This window comes from Euwallacea similis, chromosome 1 (assembly GCF_039881205.1).
Source record: "Euwallacea similis isolate ESF13 chromosome 1, ESF131.1, whole genome shotgun sequence".
NCBI classification, from domain to species: domain Eukaryota; kingdom Metazoa; phylum Arthropoda; class Insecta; order Coleoptera; family Curculionidae; genus Euwallacea; species Euwallacea similis.
This window is the reverse complement of record NC_089609.1, coordinates 2,847,287-2,869,552: the sequence shown is the minus strand read 5'-3', so window position 1 is coordinate 2,869,552 and position 22,266 is coordinate 2,847,287. Positions and strand designations below refer to the sequence as shown.

General features: G+C 34.7%; 6 protein-coding genes across 7 annotated transcripts; 4 read left to right on the top strand and 2 right to left on the bottom strand.

Moving 5' to 3' along the window:
• Window positions 1-346: 346 nt before the first annotated feature.
• LOC136411775 (WD and tetratricopeptide repeats protein 1-like) lies at window positions 347-4,468 on the top strand. 2 transcript variants are annotated; one of them, XM_066394490.1, is made up of 12 exons: window positions 347-475; window positions 1,763-1,968; window positions 2,022-2,133; window positions 2,191-2,372; window positions 2,431-2,623; window positions 2,684-2,980; window positions 3,032-3,153; window positions 3,207-3,387; window positions 3,441-3,636; window positions 3,687-3,883; window positions 3,932-4,024; window positions 4,110-4,468. In XM_066394490.1, exons 2-12 carry the CDS (start codon window positions 1,766-1,768, stop codon window positions 4,152-4,154), a joined length of 1,821 nt encoding a protein of 606 aa, XP_066250587.1. In that variant the 5' UTR covers window positions 347-475; window positions 1,763-1,765; the 3' UTR covers window positions 4,155-4,468. The 2 variants fall into 2 exon arrangements, with proteins under 2 accessions (XP_066250587.1, XP_066250578.1); XM_066394481.1 differs by having other exon boundaries at window positions 3,932-4,468.
• Window positions 4,469-5,236: 768 nt separating this feature from the next.
• Window positions 5,237-5,971, top strand: LOC136412828 (dihydroorotate dehydrogenase (quinone), mitochondrial-like). Its single transcript, XM_066396004.1, has 3 exons — window positions 5,237-5,254; window positions 5,314-5,523; window positions 5,585-5,971. Exons 1-3 carry the CDS (start codon window positions 5,237-5,239, stop codon window positions 5,969-5,971), a joined length of 615 nt encoding a protein of 204 aa, XP_066252101.1.
• Window positions 5,972-6,226: 255 nt separating this feature from the next.
• Window positions 6,227-7,479, bottom strand: LOC136415257 (cell cycle checkpoint protein RAD1-like). The gene is made up of 4 exons (XM_066399775.1): window positions 7,326-7,479; window positions 7,034-7,275; window positions 6,581-6,809; window positions 6,227-6,523 (listed from the first exon to the last, which is right to left on the bottom strand). The coding sequence occupies exons 1-4, from the start codon at window positions 7,395-7,397 to the stop codon at window positions 6,275-6,277; spliced, it is 792 nt and encodes a 263-aa protein (XP_066255872.1). The 5' UTR covers window positions 7,398-7,479; the 3' UTR covers window positions 6,227-6,274.
• A 265-nt stretch (window positions 7,480-7,744) lies between these two features.
• Window positions 7,745-9,237, top strand: mgr (merry-go-round). Its single transcript, XM_066399796.1, has 3 exons — window positions 7,745-7,907; window positions 8,497-8,894; window positions 8,951-9,237. The coding sequence occupies exons 1-3, from the start codon at window positions 7,833-7,835 to the stop codon at window positions 9,039-9,041; spliced, it is 564 nt and encodes a 187-aa protein (XP_066255893.1). The 5' UTR covers window positions 7,745-7,832; the 3' UTR covers window positions 9,042-9,237.
• On the bottom strand, window positions 9,224-11,117 carry LOC136415283 (c-Myc-binding protein homolog). Its single transcript, XM_066399804.1, has 4 exons — window positions 10,874-11,117; window positions 10,705-10,826; window positions 10,333-10,475; window positions 9,224-9,926 (listed from the first exon to the last, which is right to left on the bottom strand). The coding sequence occupies exons 1-4, from the start codon at window positions 10,898-10,900 to the stop codon at window positions 9,784-9,786; spliced, it is 435 nt and encodes a 144-aa protein (XP_066255901.1). The 5' UTR covers window positions 10,901-11,117; the 3' UTR covers window positions 9,224-9,783.
• Window positions 11,118-11,657: 540 nt separating this feature from the next.
• Su(fu) (suppressor of fused) lies at window positions 11,658-13,900 on the top strand. The gene is made up of 6 exons (XM_066399673.1): window positions 11,658-11,819; window positions 11,903-12,060; window positions 12,370-12,641; window positions 12,882-13,110; window positions 13,161-13,384; window positions 13,439-13,900. The coding sequence occupies exons 2-6, from the start codon at window positions 11,909-11,911 to the stop codon at window positions 13,819-13,821; spliced, it is 1,260 nt and encodes a 419-aa protein (XP_066255770.1). The 5' UTR covers window positions 11,658-11,819; window positions 11,903-11,908; the 3' UTR covers window positions 13,822-13,900.
• Window positions 13,901-22,266: the final 8,366 nt, after the last annotated feature.

The window sequence follows — 22,266 nt, the reverse complement described above, 5'->3', positions numbered from 1 at the left end:
GTTGAAAAAGTCTATGCGCATTGTCACATTGTTTCTATAGAATTAGGATCTCTCAACTATACTCATTTGTAAGTTGAGTTTGGTACATATGGGAGTCTATTTTTGGATGCTTCCTACATTATTTTTGTTATTTTTTTATTATAATAATAGGTTTTTAATACTTTGTGAAATTTGCCCGTATCTTGTGTCAGATTTTATCCTATTTATTCCAAGAAATAGGGACGATTTCGTAGATCTGGCAGCATTGCACAATTTCCACTGACTTCTTCATCCCTCCTCTTCTTATTTGTTTATGGATTCCATCGAATTGCTTGCATGAATAAAAAGTGTCCAAAAAAGTTTATATTCCTAATCCTTTCCATTAATAGCAAAAAAATGCCTTTTTTATCGAACGCCACGAGCGATCTGGTATGTGTTGAACGTGAAGTCAAGTTTTGGAAGGTTTTTAAAGTGTTTTGTTGCAAAAGAAGGTCCGGTAAGTTTGAAAATTCATAGTCAGCCCGCTTACATCACTATCTTGCGCAATGCTTACTTTTTCAACGCTTTTGCATGGCCCTGATGCTAAATTCGTGACATATCAGGGGTTCCCTCAGGCCTACATATTACATAGGGCGTTTCATAAACGCACGACACAACTTCAAAGTAATATGCCTTAGTTCAAAATAAGAAAAAAAAGATCTTACAAACATGTGCCCGAAAAGGTTTAATTTTCGATATAGAGGGTGAAAAAAACATTCCTCTTTTTTCTAGAGTTCGCCCCGGTGACTTAAAAAGAAAATTGGACTCATGTATTCCATTCATTCTAATTCTTTGATTTATATTGAGCTGGTTTAAAGATGTGCAAGCCTTTATATTTTAATTTTAAACTCGAAAATGAGACATACGCAAAAATATGCCAAACTGGCACTGTGCTGAATTGTCTCGATGCGAGCGCACGTGGAAAGTTCAGAATAAGATACCAGTTTGGCTTAAATATGATAAATTCTATTTCGGCACTGCCAGAATGTGGAGGGCAACTTTGAAAGATTACACATGGATTTAGGTCTAATGATCTTGCGGGTCATCTGATTGGTCCTTTACGACTTATTCATCTGTTAGAAAATTGGTTATTTAAAAAGCTCCGTACTTTTTTCATGCACTCATATTTCGGTTGTTTTTGAGATTTCGAAAAAATGTTTACATAAATATTTTCCTTAGTTTTTGAGGTTTGTGTCATGTTAACAGCAAAAAACTCTACTTCATATTCACCCTGTGTAGAGAGCAATGAGTTCCAGAATATGAAAAGATCCTTGGCATTAGGAAAATTTGCAGAAGTACAGATGTCTGAATAAACTAATAGAGACAAACCTGAAAATTTGATTACCTTTAAATTTTTGCAACAGGAAGAGAAGGGTGCAATAAATTCAGCAGGTCCAAATAACGATCCGCACTTATGCAAAACTCAGGCTAACCAAATTATTAAAAATTCATGCATTAATTAATAATGTACATTAGACCGTAGTTAGGAACTGTAAAGGTCTGATCAACCCGGTGGGATGCTGGAAGAAGCCATCATAATTCTCAAGAAGAAGACGTAAAATAATAAAAATAAATTCATACAATTTATTTAAAAACTGAAACAATACTCAGTTAACAAAACTAAGACAATTTACCAAGCAAAAAAGTTGAAAGAACAAGGATTCAAAAACCTCAAATTTTCAATTAACAACCCTATTTTAATTATCTTCTAATCTTTTTCTTACTAATTATCCTTCACATTCAGCCCATGGAAAAGAAAATAAAAAAATCTAATATACGCAAGAATATTGTGGAGCTCCTACAGCATAGAGAAAGCAATATTGAAGGCCCCAAATATGTGAATAGGCATCGTCAGTTTTCCCACGACTTAATAAGGCGTTTAGGAATTGAATACGAGCTGCGAGGCCATGAGGGCCCTGTTAATTGCCTGCAATGGACTCCTGACGGGAGGTGAGTTAAAACGATCTTGTCCATGACAATAATTAATCTCTACACTTTTTCAGCCTTTTAGTGTCAGGATCTGATGACACTGAAGTGATGATTTGGGACCCCATGAAGCATAAGAGAGTTCAAACCTTGCTTACAAATCACATTGGTAAAATATTTTCGGTTAAGGTATGTAAGGGGATAAGGCGGTTACTTCAATGGCTAAATACAATTGCATTTGAGTAGTTTTTGGGGACAAATAACAGCATTATAGTCACAGCTGCCAATGACAAAAAGGTGAATGTACAATCCATACAAGGGGATCGATTATTAGATTGCACTTGCCATAAAAGTGTTGTTAGAAGTTTGGCCAGTTCGCCAATGGATCCTACAGTATTTTGGTCAGCAGGGGACGATGGAAGAATCATGTTTGTTCTTTTCTCTAAGAGTGTTCCTAACTAGTGAACAAAAATAATTGTTTTGTAGGCAGTATGACCTAAGAGAGCCTCACGAATGTGATTCTGATAATGCAAATGTACTTATTGCCTATCTCGTGATCACCGAAATAAAATGTATTGCAGTAAATCCGACGAAACCCCATTATTTAGCTGTAGGAGTAAATGACAATTTTGTCCGCGTTTACGACAGACGCCGTCTCAAAACTTATCCGTTATCAAAAGTAAGTTTTCTTACTGTTCTCTGTTAGCTACAAAGTACTGGATTAACCCCATAAATTTAGATTTCCGATCACCAGTTTGCATACAATCCAAAAAGCGGTCTGAATGAAATAAATAAATACGCCCAGTACTATGCACCTGGGCATTTGGCCCTTAACAATATAATCGGAAAATATGAAACCAATTATATTGCTTTTAATTCGGCGGGATCGGAGATGCTGGTTAATATAGCAGGTGAGGCAGGTGAGCAGATTTATTTGTTCGATGTTAATAGGGAGAGACAGATTAGTGAGATTCAGATTCCTAACCTTAGGAATTCCAGGAGGAAATTGGAAGGAAATAAATGCGAGTGCACTTTAGTGAGTATCCAGTATTATTATACAATATAAATAATTATCATTTTTAACTAGGATACCTATGATAATTGCTATTTTCCCAATAATTACGACCTTAAAAAGCCTATAAAAATTCCTACTGAATTATGTACTTGTTTCTACATGAGACGCGCTTTTCATTTATACAAAAGAAAATGGTAAGTTCGGGTAATGTCATAAAAAATCAATTCAGTTTTGAGAGATATTCCAGGATAGGCGATTTATATGGAGCCGCTAGAGATTATTTGTCTGTAATTGAGAAATGGCCCAAAGAAACTAAAGCTTTTATTGGGTTGATTAAGTGTTTGGTCGCGTTGGGATGGGCCCGCGAGGCCAAGTTATGGTATGAACACTTTTGTGAAATTATGCCGGAATTTGCCTACCATGAACAGGTATTTTTGCCTAAAGTAAGATTAAAAAAAGGTGTTTAATATTGTTTATTAAGGCAAAAAAAATCTACTCGGGACTTGAAAGTCCTGAAAAAAGAACGATAGAGATACCTAACCGCAGCAAATTTCCATTTGCGAGCGTAACAGCGTTTGAAATTGAAAATGAAAAACGTTTAAGTGCTAGGGATTACGAATTGAGGTTTATGGGACATTGCAACAGAAACACACACAGAATGGAAGCCAATTTCTTGGGTAACTCAATTAAATATTAATTGCTAAACATCCAAGATTGTTCCTTTTAGGAGAAGATGGCAATTTTATTTGCGGGGGATCGAGTGACGGAATAATTTTTTTGTGGGAACGGAAGACTCAATCGATTGTTAATGCTTTGATCGGTGATGAACACCCAGTAAACTGTCTCCAGCCTCATCCGAATACGTGTTTGTTAGCCTCAAGTGGCAAAAATTCGGTGGTCAAGTTGTGGTCTCCCATGGCTGAGGTACGAGAACGATAATTAATATTTGTGTAGGTAACTTTGTTTCTTTAGGATGGAACTGGGAATATTCATATGGCAAAGAATCTTGAGGCAGCAGTGCGACTTAATCAACAGTTGTTGTTGGTTAACCCTGTTGAGAGATTGGTTAGGCGCTTTACTCTTTTCTCAACGTGCATGCATAACACTATTTCGCAACAATAGAGAATTTGGAATTAATATTTTATTCTAGAGCCCATCCGACGACTATAACATTTGCATTTGCGTCTCTTCTTAACAGTCAAACCAGATTGTTTTGCTCAAAACGTTTGAACCGAAGATTAATATCAAGTCTACAGGATTATTGCCGTGTTTGAACTTTGTTCGTTAGTCACCGATTTGGGTGTTGCAGGTATTGTTGTAGAAACTGTGACAAAACTCTATTACTTAGTGTTGCTATAGCTGAATAAGGAATTGCGTTTTATGTGAGTCCATAGTTTTAGTTTATTGCTAACTTAAAGGACTCGTCCAATAATTTAAATATATATGTATATTTTTTTAACTCAAGCTTGTGCATGTTATATATTAATGTTATACTTTAATAAACTGCTATGTATACTGGAAGTTTGTTTTCTGATTCCCACCATTACGACCTTAGTTATCTTCTAGAAAATAGTGATAATGACTTCCCAGATATAAATTTGACTTAAGAATTTGCTGATGCATGACAATTTTGTGAAGCTGATGCATGGCAATTTTGTGAAGTCGCGTAATACAAAGCAGACTCTGCGTGGTCCCTTTCTTGCTGCAAGTGGAGCTATTACTCGAAGCAATTATGTCCGGTACGATTATAGTGGTGTTGGCCATAATAAGTGGTATAAATGAATAAATTACTGAGATGCTATAAATGTAAATCAATATCTCTGTGAAGGGACCTATCATATAGAGAGGAAATAGGTTAAATTTCCAAGAATTCTTGTTTTCCCGGCTAAATTCGACTTTGCCACTGTGTACTTTATTCCCTGATCCCTTTCGACACGAATCGCTTCGTAGCCCCATAAAATAAATGATAAATAGACGACTGAATGGCGTTATTCGTTGACACGGCATAATGGCCCGTTTGTGGAAGCCCGAAAGTTAACTCTGACATTCGATTAGGATTACTGAATTTATTGTGCGGTTAGAGGGCAACTCGTGTACACCATTTCATCAAGAAGAATTTACTGTCGATTTGAGATTCAAGCAAAATGTTTTAATTTTACTATTTATCATTTTCACAAAACTTTTACTTGTTTATTTACTGAATGTGATAATATAACACATATAAATTTTTATTTAGAAAAACAGTAGTTGCTAATAATCTAAGGTTTAATTACAAAAATGGGTCTCTTTTCCCGAGTAGAAAATTCATTTTGTTGTTTCACATTCATATAGAAGTAAAATTGGTCAACTTTCAGGGCAAAACCAAATCTTTACTGTATGTGGTAACTAGCGCAACCGGACTCTATGCTGGAGTGTGCATTTACAATGGGAACTACAAGTTCTATAAGGACATTTTAATGCCCTTAGTCCGCTTACTTAATCTTGAGAGAGCGCACAATTTAACAGTGTTTGTAAGTCAATACAGACTTCTACCAAAAGTTGTCTTCAAGGATCCTGATATTTTGGTAAAAAGCCCAAAAATCGTATTCAAATTCTATTAGCCACACAATATCATTGACATTTTAGCGAGTACATGTGCTTGACAAAGATTTTCCAAATCCTGTAGGCATAGCTGCGAGTTTTGACAAGGATGGCAAGGCTATAATAGGTTTAAAAGATATTGATTTTGGGTTTGTTGAAATAAGTTTAGTTACACCTTTGCCACAATCCAGCAATGATAAACCAAGAGTATTTCGGCTGTTAGAGGACAGAACTGTGATAAATAGGTACGATTTTAATAGCCAAAGGCATGTAGAGGTCTTGCATAGGGTAAAAAATGTTAAACGCAATACTGAAACTCCAGTTATTGTGGGAATCAATTTGGGAAAGAACAAAACCTCTGATGATGCAGTAAAAGACTATGTAGAAGGGATTGAAAGGTTTGGAGGAATTGCAGATTATTTTAATCATTGAAAACGGTTATAAATTAATTACTTACATTTTTTAATATAGCAATTATTTAGGTGAGGGGGGTGTATCCTCAGGAAAAGATGCTTATGAGAAAATTAAAGCTGGAGCAAGTTTGATACAAATTTATTCAGCACTACTTTATGATGGACCACCTTTAATCACCCAAATAAAGAAGGAATTAGCCGATTTAGTTGCTAAAGATGGTTTTAAGAATATAAGTGAAACAATTGGGAGAGATCGGTGATAAATAAAAAAGTCTTTGTAACAAAAATATATTTAAAAAATAAAATGTGTTTTATTTTAACTTTAATCTTGAGTCATGTACTGAGATGTAACATAATGTTCAACATACATCTGATTTTCATCTGCATTAATAACTAATTGTAATCCTAGAAGTCCACTTTCCCCAGTGGAAATAGATACTTTACTGGAATGATGTAAAACTTTAATAATATGCTTTATATTGGAAAAAGTGTATGTGAAATCTGTTTTCTCCTTGCACTGATAATTAGTCACACAATCTGAGTTTTTATTGAGGCTTACTTCAGATTCCCCCTAAAAGCAGCTAAATGCATAAACCTAAGTTACAGAGAATTGTTAACTTTCACTTACAGAGAGACTTCTACTTTGTAATACGAAATAGGGGTACTCTGGGCTGAAAATAATTCGTAGTTCATCTGCCATGTTATCAAGGCTCTGCAGTAGCTCACAAAATATATTTGCATTTATCACAATTTTATTTAAGTTGCATTCTTCGGCCAAACTAAGATTTCCAAATTCCTCCATATTCATAGTTTTAATTTCACAATCCACAGTAATGTTTTCTTCGCTGTGATTCATTCTTAAAATTTTGTTTTCAAAACTACTAAAATCTACAAATGCATAATGTAAGGAATTCATGCAAAGGCCTAAACAAATATAAGAATATACTGATTAAAAGGTGGTTTTGGTAGGCTTGAGCCTTCAATAACACTTGACAAAAAACAGGATATTCCTCATTATTGTAAGTGGCCTAATAAAGTAGTATTGTATATTAAATGATTAAGATAAGACTTGTAAACTTACATAACACATAAAGGTGATCCACTAGCTTTGAATGTTAGTTTCAAGCTGTGGTTACTGTCATCCCCAAATATATTGAGGATATCAGTAAATGTTTTTATGCTTATCTTAAATAAGTTGTCTTTGGTGTTAGTTACATTATAGAGGGAGAACATGGTTCGTGGAATGTATGCCGATGTCTCGATGTATTTCATTTCATCCAGGGTCACTTTGAGACCCTCTTCCATGGGGCGAAAAATTGCGTACTAGAAAAATTACTTTTAATTTCGCTCTTTTGCCGTTAATTAAGTATAACCTCTTTAATTGCTATTGATTTCAGTACGTTATACACCACTTTCACTTCAGTTAATTCCGCACAGAATAACATGATAATGGGGAGTATATAATTGCGTTATTTTACATTGGCAGAAATATAAATATATTTATTATTAGTCCTTAATTATTATTTAACATTGTTGGAGATTTTATGGAAGAAAACTGAACCTCCAAAAATTCAAATCAAGATGACAAATTACAACCCGGTTAAGTATTAATTTCCGAAAGCTCGGAGCTAACTTTTATTTCCTTCTTATCATTATTTTTGGCAAGATGGAGTGAGATGGACTGTTATCCGGAAACACTTGATTAGTCTTTCACCTCAACAGTTCATGTCAATTACCATTTCACTTTTTTAGGTTAGGAATTGGATTTTGCAGACAGACAAACAAGTAAAAAATTTAAAAATAAATATTCAAATACACGAGATTTTTTACTCACAACTGTGGACATTTTTGGAAATAGTGGATAAATATTAAATTACACAATGGAAAATAATAGTGAAACCCTTAGTTTAGGAGATAAGAAATCGTATGCAGGCATACCAGAAGCTGAATTCGTGGTAAGAATAATTTTCTATCCTACAGTTAAATACATATCGTACATTTAATGAAAGCCACCATCTCAAATCCTCTCTTCATTTAGTGATTAACTGCGCCAATTTAAATAATTTTTAATTACGTCTCTGAAATTGCAGGAGTTATGAAATACTCTTAAACTCGACACCTTGTATCTTATGGCATATTCGGCATAACACATTAGTGTGCACAAAGTGTGAATATTACTTAGTGCCAAGCATCATTTTATATTTGATACTAGAAAACTGACACATTGAAGGAGTTTAAGGCAATCCGCAGCCTCACTAATAATTTTATACATATAGCATAGATTTCATATAATCCGTTATTTCTCAAGCCAAAATTATTCAAATATATGCTGCCTTAAAGTTTATAATGCGCTGGAAATCTTCTAAAATATGGCCAATATAGCCAATTTAAGTTTAAAATTTTTAGTACTTAGCAGGAAGTACAATGAGCATGAAGTCTTTAATTAATTTTATTTCAAAACAAGCATTGAACACAATTATATTGTTGTACCACCAAAAAACAAACTGAGTTCTATTTTATCTTATCATTTATCAAATCTCTTAGGACGATGTGGATGCATACATGAGTCGACCAGAAAACAACAGTGGTGTGGAGGAAGTTCTCAAAAAGTTGGACAGTCAACATGCGAAATACAAATTTATGGAATACAATCTTCTGGCAAAAAAGAAACGACTCCAAAACCAAGTCCCGGAATTGAAACGTTCGCTTGCCATGATTGAGAGACTTGAAACTCAAAAGGAAGAGTTTGACACCCAGTTTCTTCTTAGCGAGCAAGTGTTTTCAAAGGCCAAAATACCGCCAACAAAAAACGTATGTCTATGGCTTGGGGCTAATGTCATGTTAGAATATACCTTGGAAGATGCCAAAAAGCTGTTGACTCAGAATATTACCGCTGCAGAAAGGAATTTGGGATATGTAAATCATGATTTAGACTTTCTTAGGTAAGATGTCATTTGGCTAACAAATAACCAATTGATAGAAGTATTTACTACAATAGGGATCAGTTTACTACAACAGAAGTGAACATGGCTCGCGTTTATAATTGGGACGTTAAGAGGCGCCAGGCTTCTAAAGCGGCCGCCAAGTAATTTTTCCTGATTATTGCTTTGTATATGTTAGGTTTATTTCATCACTTATATGTTAGAGCATTTTAGTGAAACTCCTTTTTTATAATTAACTTATGAAATAGAGAACATCCAGGAGTGGCGTTTTCTATTAGAAATAGTTTCTCTTAGTTTAACAAAATTGCTTCCCAAAAGAAATAAAAATATTTATATTTGCCAACTCAGAATTTATTCAAAATATACAGAACCCTTAAAAGCAAACATGCAGTATAAGGGAAAAAAATTAAATTACTACATCTCTTTTAAATAATAATTAAACAAAGGAATTAACAGTACTCTGTGTAATTACATGCTCTTAATGCACATAATATTCCCGGTAATAATTAAAAGAAAATAAAGCAAGTTATAAGAAGCCCAACTTGGCAAGAAATAGTTGGTAATACACCTAAATAGTGTGATTTTGTACTTGAGGACAAAGGCAATATTAACTTGTATTTTTAGTGCAAAACTAGCTTTCATTTACTTGGAATGTAACAATTGAACTTTGCATTTTATTAATAGTTATTATAACATATTAAACGTAAAAAAAACGAAAAGAAGCATTTTCTTGGTATTAATTAAACCCTGTTATTTTTATTCTACAAGCTATAATAAAGGAGAGAAAACAACACCGATCACTACCTTGTCTGAATAGATGCTAAGTTATTATTCAACCTATAGAATATACAACTGATGGAATTCCAACAAATTTGCAAAAAAAGGTAAGTTATTTTTGTGGTTGAACAGCGGCATTTTCGGGATTTTCCTCCGGACTGGGTAATTCAGGGGATGGGGCAGGTTCATTTTCTTCAGTTTTCTCAGGTTGCCCTTGAGCTGGTGTTTCTTCAGCAAGAGGTGATATACTTCCACCTAGCACAGTATGAATGTTCTGTTTTTCACTTTGCTCTTTGGGAAGTTCTAGTGGGGATTTATAAATAGCAAAACAAGAATCTGCATTTTTAACCCCTGCTTCTCCAAGTCATTAAAAATGTCTGTTTCAAAAGAGCCACAAGGGAGAATGTATCAAAGAAATCAGGATTATCATAATTCTAACTAATAAAGGTGTGGAATAGAAAACTTGAATGAATTATGACTTCACAAGGTTAAAAGAAAACAACTTTAGTGGCACTTAGTATGAGACTGAATACCTAGTTATGCAGTTGCATTTTATTTCCATGATTATGGCATGATACTTTGGTTACTCATTTGTTTCAATTTGTTCTCAAGACAGTTCTCTCTTATCAATAATTGACATAATTTTACTGTTTAAGCTTACCTTTTGGTTCTCCTTCTCCAGTTTTCCCAGTTGCTAACTGCGCTTCTAAATCCTTTACCTTACCTTCAGCTTCACCTAATTTTATTTGCAAGTGCTTATTGGTCTCCAAGCCCGCAATGATTGCCAATTTATCACGGATATATCTAAACAATGTTTTAAGAAATTTACCCTTATACAAATAAGTTTTATAAAAAAATCATTTTCATTTTGGGTACTTGAGTTCTCTTGATGAGGTAGAATTTAATTTCAAGGTATATTGATTGCATTTCATCCAAATATTGATTAAACATTTAACTGCCACAGGGTTAGCATAAAATAGGAACATAATACCAGATCTATTTCTACCCCACAAAGGGATAATAAAAAGGATACTCTAAAGCATCTTCAGGCTTTTCAGCTTCTTCATAGAGGTTTACCAAAACTCTCGTTAAGGCATCCATAACACCATTTTTCTCCAGGTATTTGCGAAATTCCTCACGTTTACCTTCGGACGGCTAAAATGTTCCTTAGTAGGGTTTATAGATTGGGAGTTAACACTCACCTTATAAGACGGATTTGCTGCGCTCATTGTGGTTTAATGGAAATATGCTTGTGATGATTAAAAGTGAAAATTTCTAATTATTTTGACTTTGGGTGACAAATTAATACGTGGCCAACTTCCTAAATAAAACTGAACGAAAAGTGATAAAAAAATGAATAATTAATTATTAGAAATTCTCTATTTTTAATTTTTTCTGAATTATGGGGTTATTATTAGGGATGGGGATGGTGTGTTGTTGGCGTAAATTTTCGTAATGGAAAAAGAAAAAAACTAATTTTACTTTCATGTTATTTTTATGGGATTAAAGTTGATCGATTATATTTCTCTTTCTTTAATTTACAGTAAAGTCAATTTACAATAAAGGATAGAACCTAATTGGAGCTGTTGTAGAAGAAATATAACCGAAAATGGTTTATACTTCTTGCAATTAGATTTGGCAATAGCGCGTTAATATACTTAAAGCCGCTTAATCCCCTAAATCTACTTATATATTTAGGGTCTATAGGATATCCAGCATTAATTATGGGTAATCGAATAAACAATCCAAGTTTGGGGTACAAATGATTCCAGTTTCACTTAAATTTTAACCAAACGGCGAGCAAATCAAAGATATAAGTACACCATAATATGTATATTAGTCATGCCACAACGTTGCCACATTTCTAGTTCTATGTTTCGAGCTCGCTGGGTATGATGTCCGAAAACGCACACATGTTTAGACATTTTGCAAGAATTCTAGTCAGTTTGACATTGATATTAAAAGTCTCGGCTAATTAAAGTTTTCTTTTGTTTTATTGTTTTAATATTGTTAATTTTTAGTTTTTAAAACATGATTTAGGGAAAAGGGACGAAAAATAAACTTTAACAACTATCATTAATCAACCGCAATATTTGACGTAGTGCCAATTAAGAATTCATCTGTGATTTTAGATCTTTTCATAGCTAGGTAACCACCTTTTCTTACTATCCCTTGGCAAAATTCTAATTACGAAAGTAAAGCGCTCTAACAGATAATTGTTTTATTCGCAGAATATTATGGACGAAGCAGCAGCCCTTACACATCATCCGCCACCAATTAACATGCTTCCCCCAACCCCTGCAGGTCTGGAAACTTTGTACAACTTATGTCGAAAGATCTACCCTGACCAAGTAAATCCCTTACAAGTAACAGCCTTATTAAAATATTGGTGGGTAGTAAGTTTTATATTCTTTTGTAATATTTAGCTGTTTGGTTTAATAAGTTATGTTGAAATATTCTATTTTTAAACCTACATAAAGTCATTTCCTGTTAGGGGAAGGATGCTATTATTAGATCAGTTCCTGTGTTTTTTCTTGCCCAACATCACTTAAAAGAGAAATGAATGAAAATGTGGCTGCTGTAAAAATCTCAGTCTTATCCATATTATCCAATGACAATTAAAGATATTCCTTATCATCTCTTTAATATATACATTAACTAACCCACATTTATGCTCTGAACCTTCTTACAACCTTAGGTTAGGTGGCCCTGATCCACTAGATTACATTTCCATGTATGCCAACCCAGGGGTGCCCAATGAAAACATTCCTCCTCATTGGCATTACATTACTTTTGGATTATCAGACTTGCATGGAGATGGTCGAGTTCATGATCCAACTGGAAATGAGGGTCCTTCAGGGTTTGGCTTTGAGTTAACATTCAGGCTGAAACGAGAGCCTGAGGAAACTTCACCTCCAACTTGGCCAGCCACTTTAATGCAGTCTCTTGCCAAATATGTGTTTCAGTCAGGTATTTATCATAGGATATAGATGGATACAATTTTTTTGTGTGAAAAAGCAGAACCAGTGCTTTGGATTTTTTAAACAAAGTAACTTAAATGTGTGCTTGTGTCTTAAAACTAATATTATATATGTTGGTTCAATAACTAATATTAAATAATTATTTGTTGAAGCTATAGAAACAACATTAATTGTACAAACTTTGACGCTTTTCTGTAATCTTCTGTTGAAAATGTAACATGTATTTCAGGTAATGCTTTATGTGCAAATGATCATGTTTCTTGGCACTGTGCCTTAGACAATAGTGAGTCGAGAATTCAGCACATGTTAATGACCACCGACCCTCAGTTGAACAGTACTCAAACACCATTTGGCACAGTAGATTTTGTGCAAATTGTGGGAATATGTACTGAGGAGTTAAAAGCCACACAGCAGTGGAATGGTTCTGGGATTTTAGATATTCTTAAAAGATTGCGGGCGTAAGTTGAAAATTTGCGCATTTTCAAAAGTCAATTTATTGTGTTCTTAGTGCGGGCGGCGCCTGGCATATAACCGATATGAGGCGAGGGGAAAGTATTTTTGAGTTAGATCCATATGCACATGAAGAGGTTGAAAGAGGATTTGAACTTCAGGGTTCCAATTTAAGCGGAGTTTCTGGACGGTGTTCCTGGTCAGAACAGGACTATTTCAGTGGAAAGGATTGCAAAGATGTTAGCGCGAGGTTGGATTCGCCTTTTCACCAGAGTTTTATAGGTTTTTTATGTGACTACATTTGTACTTCATCAAGTAATTTATAATATTTTAAAGGTAATTCATTGGAACCCCCAGAACTTCTCCGAGTACGAAAACTAGATGGTGTACATTTGATTTTTAACCTCGAAGCCGGTAGTTTACTTCCCTTAGCCATTAGGGGTCGAGTGAAACACGGTCGGCATTTCACTTTCAAATCAGTGCTTGGCGAAACGGCGATAACTCTGGTAGCTCACTCAGTTACCGGAACTTTAGTGCAACAAGAACAGCCGTACGTGTCTCAGGGGGCGTGGTTGCAGGTGTTGATTCCCGACGATTTGGCTCAGGATATGGCAGTTACATTTCAAGCTTTGGCGAGTCCCGAAGCTTTGTCACTGCCCAAAACTTTTTCTTGGCCTGAAAGAAAGCTCTCAATCACCATTGTGGCTGATAAACCATAGTTTTTTAGTTGGGAATGGTAGCAGGGTTCCTAGTGCCTTGATAAGTTGTTTTCTAGCAGTGAAAACTGCTGCAAATACAGTCAGTTTAGTTTTAGTTATCGTTGTAGAGAGTGTTTAGAAGGCTTTGTGCATTTATTTTAGATTGTAGAGCTCTTAAAGATAAATTATTTTAACAGAACTTTGCTATCATCAGAAATGAATCCGATTGGTTGAAAATCAATTTTTAGGAATCAATTCAATCTACAGGGACTACAATACTAAAATGGACTAAGTTTTATGATTTTTGAAGTCTAAGCTTTTGGTAAAGCCTTCTTTTTTATTAGATACGACTACATAGTAATTCGTATTACTACATCATATAAATTATTGTTTCCTTCGAATCTTTTCAGTCCCTAACTCTCTAACAGTTTCATTTTCATTTTTTTCATTCAATTTCTGATATCATTTTGGAAGTGCAGGCATCCAATCATCTTTTAAATGAGAATCTTCGTAGACGACTCACTTAGTCCCTTACTCTTTTGCATCGTATGGTTCCCAATGTGAATATTCTTTTGAAAGACTAATTAGTATTTGCGTGGCCTTTTCGATAACAGAGCATAAGGCCACCCACCTCTTTTGTACGGAAGATGTGAAGCCGCCAGCCTTCAGTAGAAGAGTCTGCCAATAATCCAAGTTGTGAGGAACATTGACAAAAATGTCAATTAAATTCAACTTTTTTTGTTATATGTGATGAGGAAACAAGAATTTTGTAGAACGAATTCAAGATAAGTCAAAGAAACTATTTTAACGTTTAAAAATAGAATCGGACGTTGATCTAAGTGCTTGGACTTGACTTTGAACAGATGAAAGGTGAGATAGGTTTAAAAAAAAATTTCATATAAACACTTGTCTGGTTTCAACTATTTAAAGAGTAAAGGCATTTCAATATTTTCTACACAGAAGAACAATTTAATTATACATTTATTTATTTGCAGCACCGAAAAATATGCTAATATTATTTTTGTATATTTCACATGGTTATTTACATTTTTACTACGGCTTGTTGCCAGGTAAAGTCCTATAGTCGCTTCGCAAACCTCACAAACAAATTGTTGCCCCTCATTTCTCGCGACTCTCGTTATTATATTTATGTTTGGGGAAATTATTTATTTCACGGTTCTACAATAAAAAAAAAATAAATGTCTCAACCTTGGAAATACCCTGTACATTGCATAATACTCCGCATATTTAAAGAATATGATTTAATCGCGATTGTTCTCAGGAAAAAGTTCATAAAATGGAGAGTCACGAACTTCTAATATTCTTGATTAATTTAATGCAACAAATTTGCATTGTGATATTTTTTTGCACCCCCATCACTTTAGAATATGTATTTTTTTTATTTATTGTTTTTCATATATTTTACATTGATAAAAATTCTGTGTCTTTAATATATTTTCGGCAAGTAAGTTCAGGGCCCCCAACTTTCTGCCAAATTGGCACATATTTTCCAATTATCTTGTAGATTTAAAATAATTTTAATTATTATATATTTTTTCTGCTTTTGACTTCTGTTTAAAATATTCACAGTCCCTCAAAAGCCGGGAAACTGTGTATACACGGGGTGTTTCTGACACATACTCCGCAAGTTTAAGGGGATATTCTTTGGCTTAAATTAAGAAAAAAGTTCAACAAACACGTTCCCGAAATCGCTTCGTTTCCAAACAACAGAGTGTTAAAAAATAGTCCCGCCTTCGAAGGAGTTTTTAGTCGTTTAGAAGGCGACTAAGACGTTCGTGTATCCTAGAGTAGTCTCTCCTTCGCCTCCCCGAAGATGTAGAAAGAAGTGTTAGGTCCTATCTGATTAACTTTGATATGATATACGACCTAATCAAAATTCATTAAATTTCATCAGATGGAAGAAAAGTTATTTAGGTAACACCATTTTCGCTATCAAATTTTGAAAAGCTGTATTTTCATAAGGGTAAGTTTTTGGAAAACAGCTTATAAGCATAAGTACAATATTTTGATGAGAACTTTCCATTTCAGGAATATTGCTCGCATTTTTGGAAACACCCTGTATATCCAAATGCTTCAGAAATACTTTAATAAATGCAAGTTACCTACTTCTGTAGACGACATACACTCCCACATCAGTCCACCTTGCTTCACTTTCAAATTTTTCAAGTTCAGTTCTTTATAAGACTTTCTCCACATCGATATTTTTCCATTCGACCCAAATAAGTTGATTTTGGTTTTATCAGCTAATGTTACTGAATTCCGAAGGTTTAAATGTTTACTAATGTGTTCTCCGGCGAATTCCAATCGTGCCCTCCTCTTTATTTGGCCAATAAACGGTTTATTTCTGGCAGTTCGACCGTGTATGCCATTTTTTCTCAACATCCCTCGAATTGTTTCCCAGTTGCGTCTTTTTCCAAATTATCTTTCCACTTCGGCACACAATTTTAGACAACTTTGTTTAGGATTGTTGATTATTTCTCTTGCAATCCATCGTTCTTCGCGTTTCGTAAATATTTTATCCCAGGCCACCCGGAACTTATTCGCAATTCTATTTTCATTGCGGTAACGCTCAGTGATATATGTTGAACAGTTGATGGACATTATTTACCATTTTGGCTATGTCTCTTTGGCTATATCCATTTTTGTAGCGAAATAGAATTAAATTTCTTTCCCCAAACGTTGTTTGACGATCCATTTTTGTGTAGTTTCGTCTAACTTATTGAAATGCCGCTTTAAAATGTCAAACTAGGTAAAAAACAATTGCCAAATCAATGCCTACTTCGTAAATTAAAATTTCGCATCATTTTCGTTTAAGGCGGGACATTTAAATCGCACCTAAAATTCAATAAATATTTATTGCTACTTAAGGGCGGCACATCTGAGTAAAGTGTTAACTTGTGCGCTTTCAGAACACTCATATTAATTTAATTCCTATATATTGTTTCTTCAAAATAAATATTGTGCCACTGGGGCAAGTTAACTTATCCAATGCGGATTGTATCGTTTAACCTGCGAGTCACTGTATGCTTATACGAACTTTTTTCTTATTTTGGCCCAAAGAATTTCAATGCTTAGAAAAACCTTTAATAATAATATTTACGTACCGCTTAAGTTTATTTATCAATTTCGCGTATTTATACAGGGAATAGTGTGCAAAGTATTTCAGTTCTAAGTAAATATTTATTTAAGGTAATTTTGCGTATATACCTATGACATTCTTTATTACTATTATGTCTGTCAGTTGAGGTAGCTATGTGACATTTATTATATTGTAATACTTATAGTTCGAGATACAGTATGTCCCAAATAAAGATGCTCGGCATGGGCGTCTCGCAAACGGCGACAGAGACTTGATTAAATGGGAAAAAAGTTGCCCCATCAAGAGAGTAGTTTCCCGACCCAAACAAATCCGTAAAATAATTTTTTGGTTTTCCTCAATGCTTTAGTCTCCAGCGGATTGTCCCCTAATGCTTCTGTGTTTCTTAATCAAGACTGATCCCACGTTCTGTCTGCAAAATCTTTCCAGGCTCTCTATGTAGTCTCCTCTAGTTGAGTTAGAAGTGCCGGGTCCCCTGCCCCGGATTGTGTACATGTTCATGGTTTCTTTTTTCATGTTTAATCTTGACGAGTATCGAAATCTGTGCTGCAAGATTTAGAGCTTACCTTAGAATTTTGATGAATTTCACTCAGGGCAGTCTCCCCTTTATCAAGGCCCATGGCTCTTCCCTGAATTAGAATTTGTTAAGGGTTGAGACCCAGCGGTGACAATAGGTGAAGAACGTTTTGCTGATGATGCACGTGGAAATGGGCAGATGATTAAAATTTTCCGCATAAAATCATTTAGTCACGTAACATTCAAGTAGCAAACTATGGATTTTTTATCTTTCACTGCAACTCGAGGAAAAAAGAAAAGTTCTAATTTTTTTCTCATTAACTGGAATAATTAAAATAATTTTTTAGATTTTTTTGCACCGTGAAACTTCTATCTTAAATGCGCAATTTTTCTCCCATTGAATTAAGTCTGTATCTTTTACTGTGTGCGAGGTCTCCTTAGTCGCCATCCTTATCTTCAACACAATAAATATACCTATATATATACATATATTTTTTTTATATTTTTAAATTGGAGTTTCATTTTAATAAGGCCCCTCAATGTATTGCGAACCTGGTACGAACAAATATAAAATGTACCAGCGAGGTTATCCGGTAAGTTCTCGGATGGTACTCGCATTAATATTTCGATTTACGTAAATTCAATTATTTTTTATTCTCATTACGTAAGGAGTCTGTGGTGTAATTGTTAAGACTTGTGTTTCATTAGACCCAAGTTGATGCGACAACCATGCCATCCGAAGGAAACAGTTGTTCCTTATATTTATTGATAAGGATCGGTCGTTCTTCGCCTTTGGTAGAGCCAGCTGGTACGACCGCTCTTGTAAAATCGCGAATCGCTTGCTCTGACTCGTTTTTATCCACAAGCGCCCTAACAACTGTATACAGGGTGTCTGGATACTTCGTGTACAACGCTCTATCAGATATAGTGCAACTCATGATAAGTCGATTTAACTAGACTTGCCTTAGTACAAAAGTTGATAATAACGGAGCTACAGTGTGTCAAAATTGAAAAAGGAAATCAGATTTTCTTTAATATCTTTTGATTTCTTTAAACTAATTTCATGAAATTTTGTGTCCGAAGGTTTCTTAGGATGAAAAATTCAAATTTGTAAACGATTTTGATGTATCTTCTAGAGGGCGCCATAAGCGACCATTAGGACACTTTTAAACCGTCAAAACTTTTTTCTGCCACAGTGTATGTCAATTTCGAGCAAAAAAATCTTTTACCCTATCTTTTCTGCTTAAAAAAGGTATACTTGTTAAATGTCGCTAAAGCCAACTATTTAAAAGATATTTACAATTTTATTAATAGATGCAATTTTTAATTCAAGTACAAGATCTTTTACCGATCGCTCTTTTTGGATATGGAGAGGGTATAATAATTGTTCTTTCAAAACTTCGTGAATTGTGCTTTTAGGAACTGCTAAGTTGTCTTGTAAACGTTTGGTACTAATTCTCGGATTTTCTTGGACTCTATTTAAAATAGCTTCTTCATTACCCATTGTCCTAATTGTCCGGATTCGACCCCCGTCGATTCTTTTCGGTCGATCCATTTTCATGGAGTCGTTTTTCAATATTTGTAAACATTTGATGATTGGGTGTTCGACGATTTGGAAATTTTTCGTGGTAAACTCGAACACTTTCCCGGCCGTTTTTATTGCAAAATCCATAAACCAATAGCATGTCAACTTGCTCACTATAGGTGTAAGTATTCATTGTGAAAAAGTGATAGTTATTGACTTAACAAAACTTCAGTACTTTAATAACGTTAAAAAGGAACTAAGACGTGCAGTGTTATTTTCATTTGTTTACTTAATCGTCTTCATAGAAACGACAAAAAACCTAAGTTACAATACAAATAAAATGGTGCGCATTTTGAACATTTGCTATGAAATTTTTGTAATAAAATGCTTTGAATTAAAAATTGCATCTACACTGACTTTCAAAAAAACCGCAACACCAAGAAGAACGCATTGTATGTATTTGAAATTTTGGTATGATTTTAGACTTCTAAAGAGAAAAAAATGATAAAAATTTCAAGTTCGTATTTTAATGCGATATGAAGTTTTTCTTTACTTTTTTATCTGTGACGATCGTTCTTTTTGCAATTTTTTTTACAGGCGGATAGCGATAAAGGTATTATTGTTAGTACCATATTAAATGTGTGGTAGTGCAAAATGCCTCGTGTACGCCAAAATGCAGTTTATCGGCAGTTAACTCCCTTTGAAAGGGGAAGAATTGTTGGTATGCATGAGGCAGGTTTACCTTTCCGCGAAATTGCACGTAGATTGAATCGAAACGCATCAACAGTGCTAAGAGCTTGGACAGATTGGTCTAACGAAGGGTCAGTAAATCGTCATCGTGGTAGTGGCCGTCTAAGAATGACGAACCAACGCGAAGACCGGCGACTTCGTCGTTCAGCGACAGGCGCCCCGTTTGAAACAATTCCGTCTCTTGGTGTTAACTGGGTAGCCACCCTAAATCGAAGGGTCTCCCTTAGTACGATGTATTGCAGAATTCGAAGTTTTGGACTAAATTCATATCGTCCTATGCGTCGGCTTCCATTATCACGAAACCACAGAGGGGCCCGACTGGAGTGGTGTCGTCCGAGAGTGCAATGGGTGGATGAGTGGAGAAGAATCGTGTTCAGTGATGAGAGCCGATTTTGTTTATGGCGATCTGATGGACGGTTACGTGTTAGAAGGCGCAGAGGAGAGCGATTAAATTTGGACTTTTTGGAAAGGCGTCATTCTGGTTTAACACCAGGTGTCATGGTTTGGGGTGCCATCCAGTATGGTAGTCGGTCTCTTCTTGTTTTCATTTATGATAGATTAAATGCTTAGAGGTACATTAATAGTGTCTTAAAACCGGTTTTTGTACCATACATGCACGACCATCCTGGAAGCACATTTCAACAGCATAATGCGCGACCACATGTAGCCAACGATACTTTGAGGTATTTGCAAGCTGAAAATTTGGCTACTTTGCCTTGGCCAGCTCGGTCTCCAGATTTGTCTCCAATAGAGCATGTATGGGATATAATGGGTCGGAGACTTCAAGGTTTAGCTCGCCCTCCAGAGACCATAGATGAACTCCGCGAGCAGGTGCAGATTGCCTGGGATACAATACCACAGGAAGATATTGACAATTTAATTTTAAGCATGCCACGTTGCTTACAGGAATGTATTAATTTAAGAGGAGATACCACCCATTATTAAATTATTATTAAATTTTTTCACTTATTCACAATAATTTTCTTTTGATATTTTGATCGTTTTTATCTATTACCCGACCCAACGTCATGTCAGAATTTCAAACGTGTACGATGTGTTCTTCTTGGTGTTGCGGTTTTTTTGAGTCAGTGTATTAATACAATTGCAGATATCTTTTAAACAGTTGGCTTTAGCGACATTTAACAAGTATACCTTTTTTAAGCAGAAAAGATATGGTAAAAGATTTTTGTATTCGAAATTGACATACACTGTGGCAGAAAAAAGTTTTGACGGTTTAAAAGTGTCCCAATGGTCGCTTGTGGCGCCCTCTAGAAGATACATCAAAATCGTTTATAAATTTGAATTTCTCATCCCAAAAAACCCCCGGATACAAAATTTCGTGAAATTAGTTTGAAGAAGTCAAAAGATATTTAAGAAAATCTGATTTCCTTTTTCAACTTTGACACCCTGTAGCTCCGTTATTATAAACTTTTGTACTAAGGCAAGTCTAGTTAAATCAACTTATTATGAGTTGTACTAAATCTGATAGAGCGTTGTACACGGAGTATTCGGACACCCTGCATAATTTATAAGCAGTTATTTTTTTAAATAATCTTCTGGACTCAGATTTTTTAGTAAATTTATCTAGTTAAAGTGGAAGTATGTAATTATTGGCAATGTAAAAAACAGTTCTGAAAATGAATTTTTGCTTGATAATTATAAATGCTTCTTTGAGTAACATACAGTCAGTCAAAGTGAAACTCACACGCCTCCACATTATGCATTAATTTTATTCAAAAAATAAAAGTACTTTGCTAGAACAACTGGAAATATGATTATATTTTAATCCAACATTGACTCAAATATAAAGCAAAAACTTCTCTTAATCCGTGACTGGTGAGGTCTTTTTTTGGGATGTATGTGGTGTGGTGGGGTCGTCACGGCCCCCATTTTTGTTTCAGATTTTTGCAAACCAAATTAAAAAGTTTCATTTTAATTTTTTTAAAACAAAGTTTAACTACTTTTAAGTGTATAAAAATCAAAATTAACAAGTAATAATCCGGTTTGTCCTTGATAATACACCAAATACGAAACTACGACGTGCCAAACCAAATAAAAAAATAGTGTCACTGTTTGTACTTGAAAAGGTAACACATTAAAACTATTATATATTAAAAAAAAAAACAGAAAACATAAAACTACATATTCCTATTTAACAAATAAAAAAACAGAATCCTGAAAGTAACACTGAATTTAGTTTGTAGGCGCCTTGGTAAATCCCACACTGCCCGGTTGATAGAATGCCACCACTGGGTCCGGGGGTGGTGTCTTTTGAAGATTTACCTCGTGATGAAAAAATAAATACATATGTCGAAAAGTAGTTTGGGCACATAAGTAACTTTTATGTATAATAAAACATGTTTTGCTGGCCTCATTTGGTTTTGTTGGTTCACTGGAACGTGAAAGAAAATAGCCCCACTACTTTCTCACGAATTACTCAGACTATTCTTGCAATAAAAATAAAAGAAGCACTGGTAAGCAATGTAAGATTTTATTTTTTTCTCTATTGTACTTGGATTCTTTATAATAAAATGCATCCTTTCAGGTGATACAAACG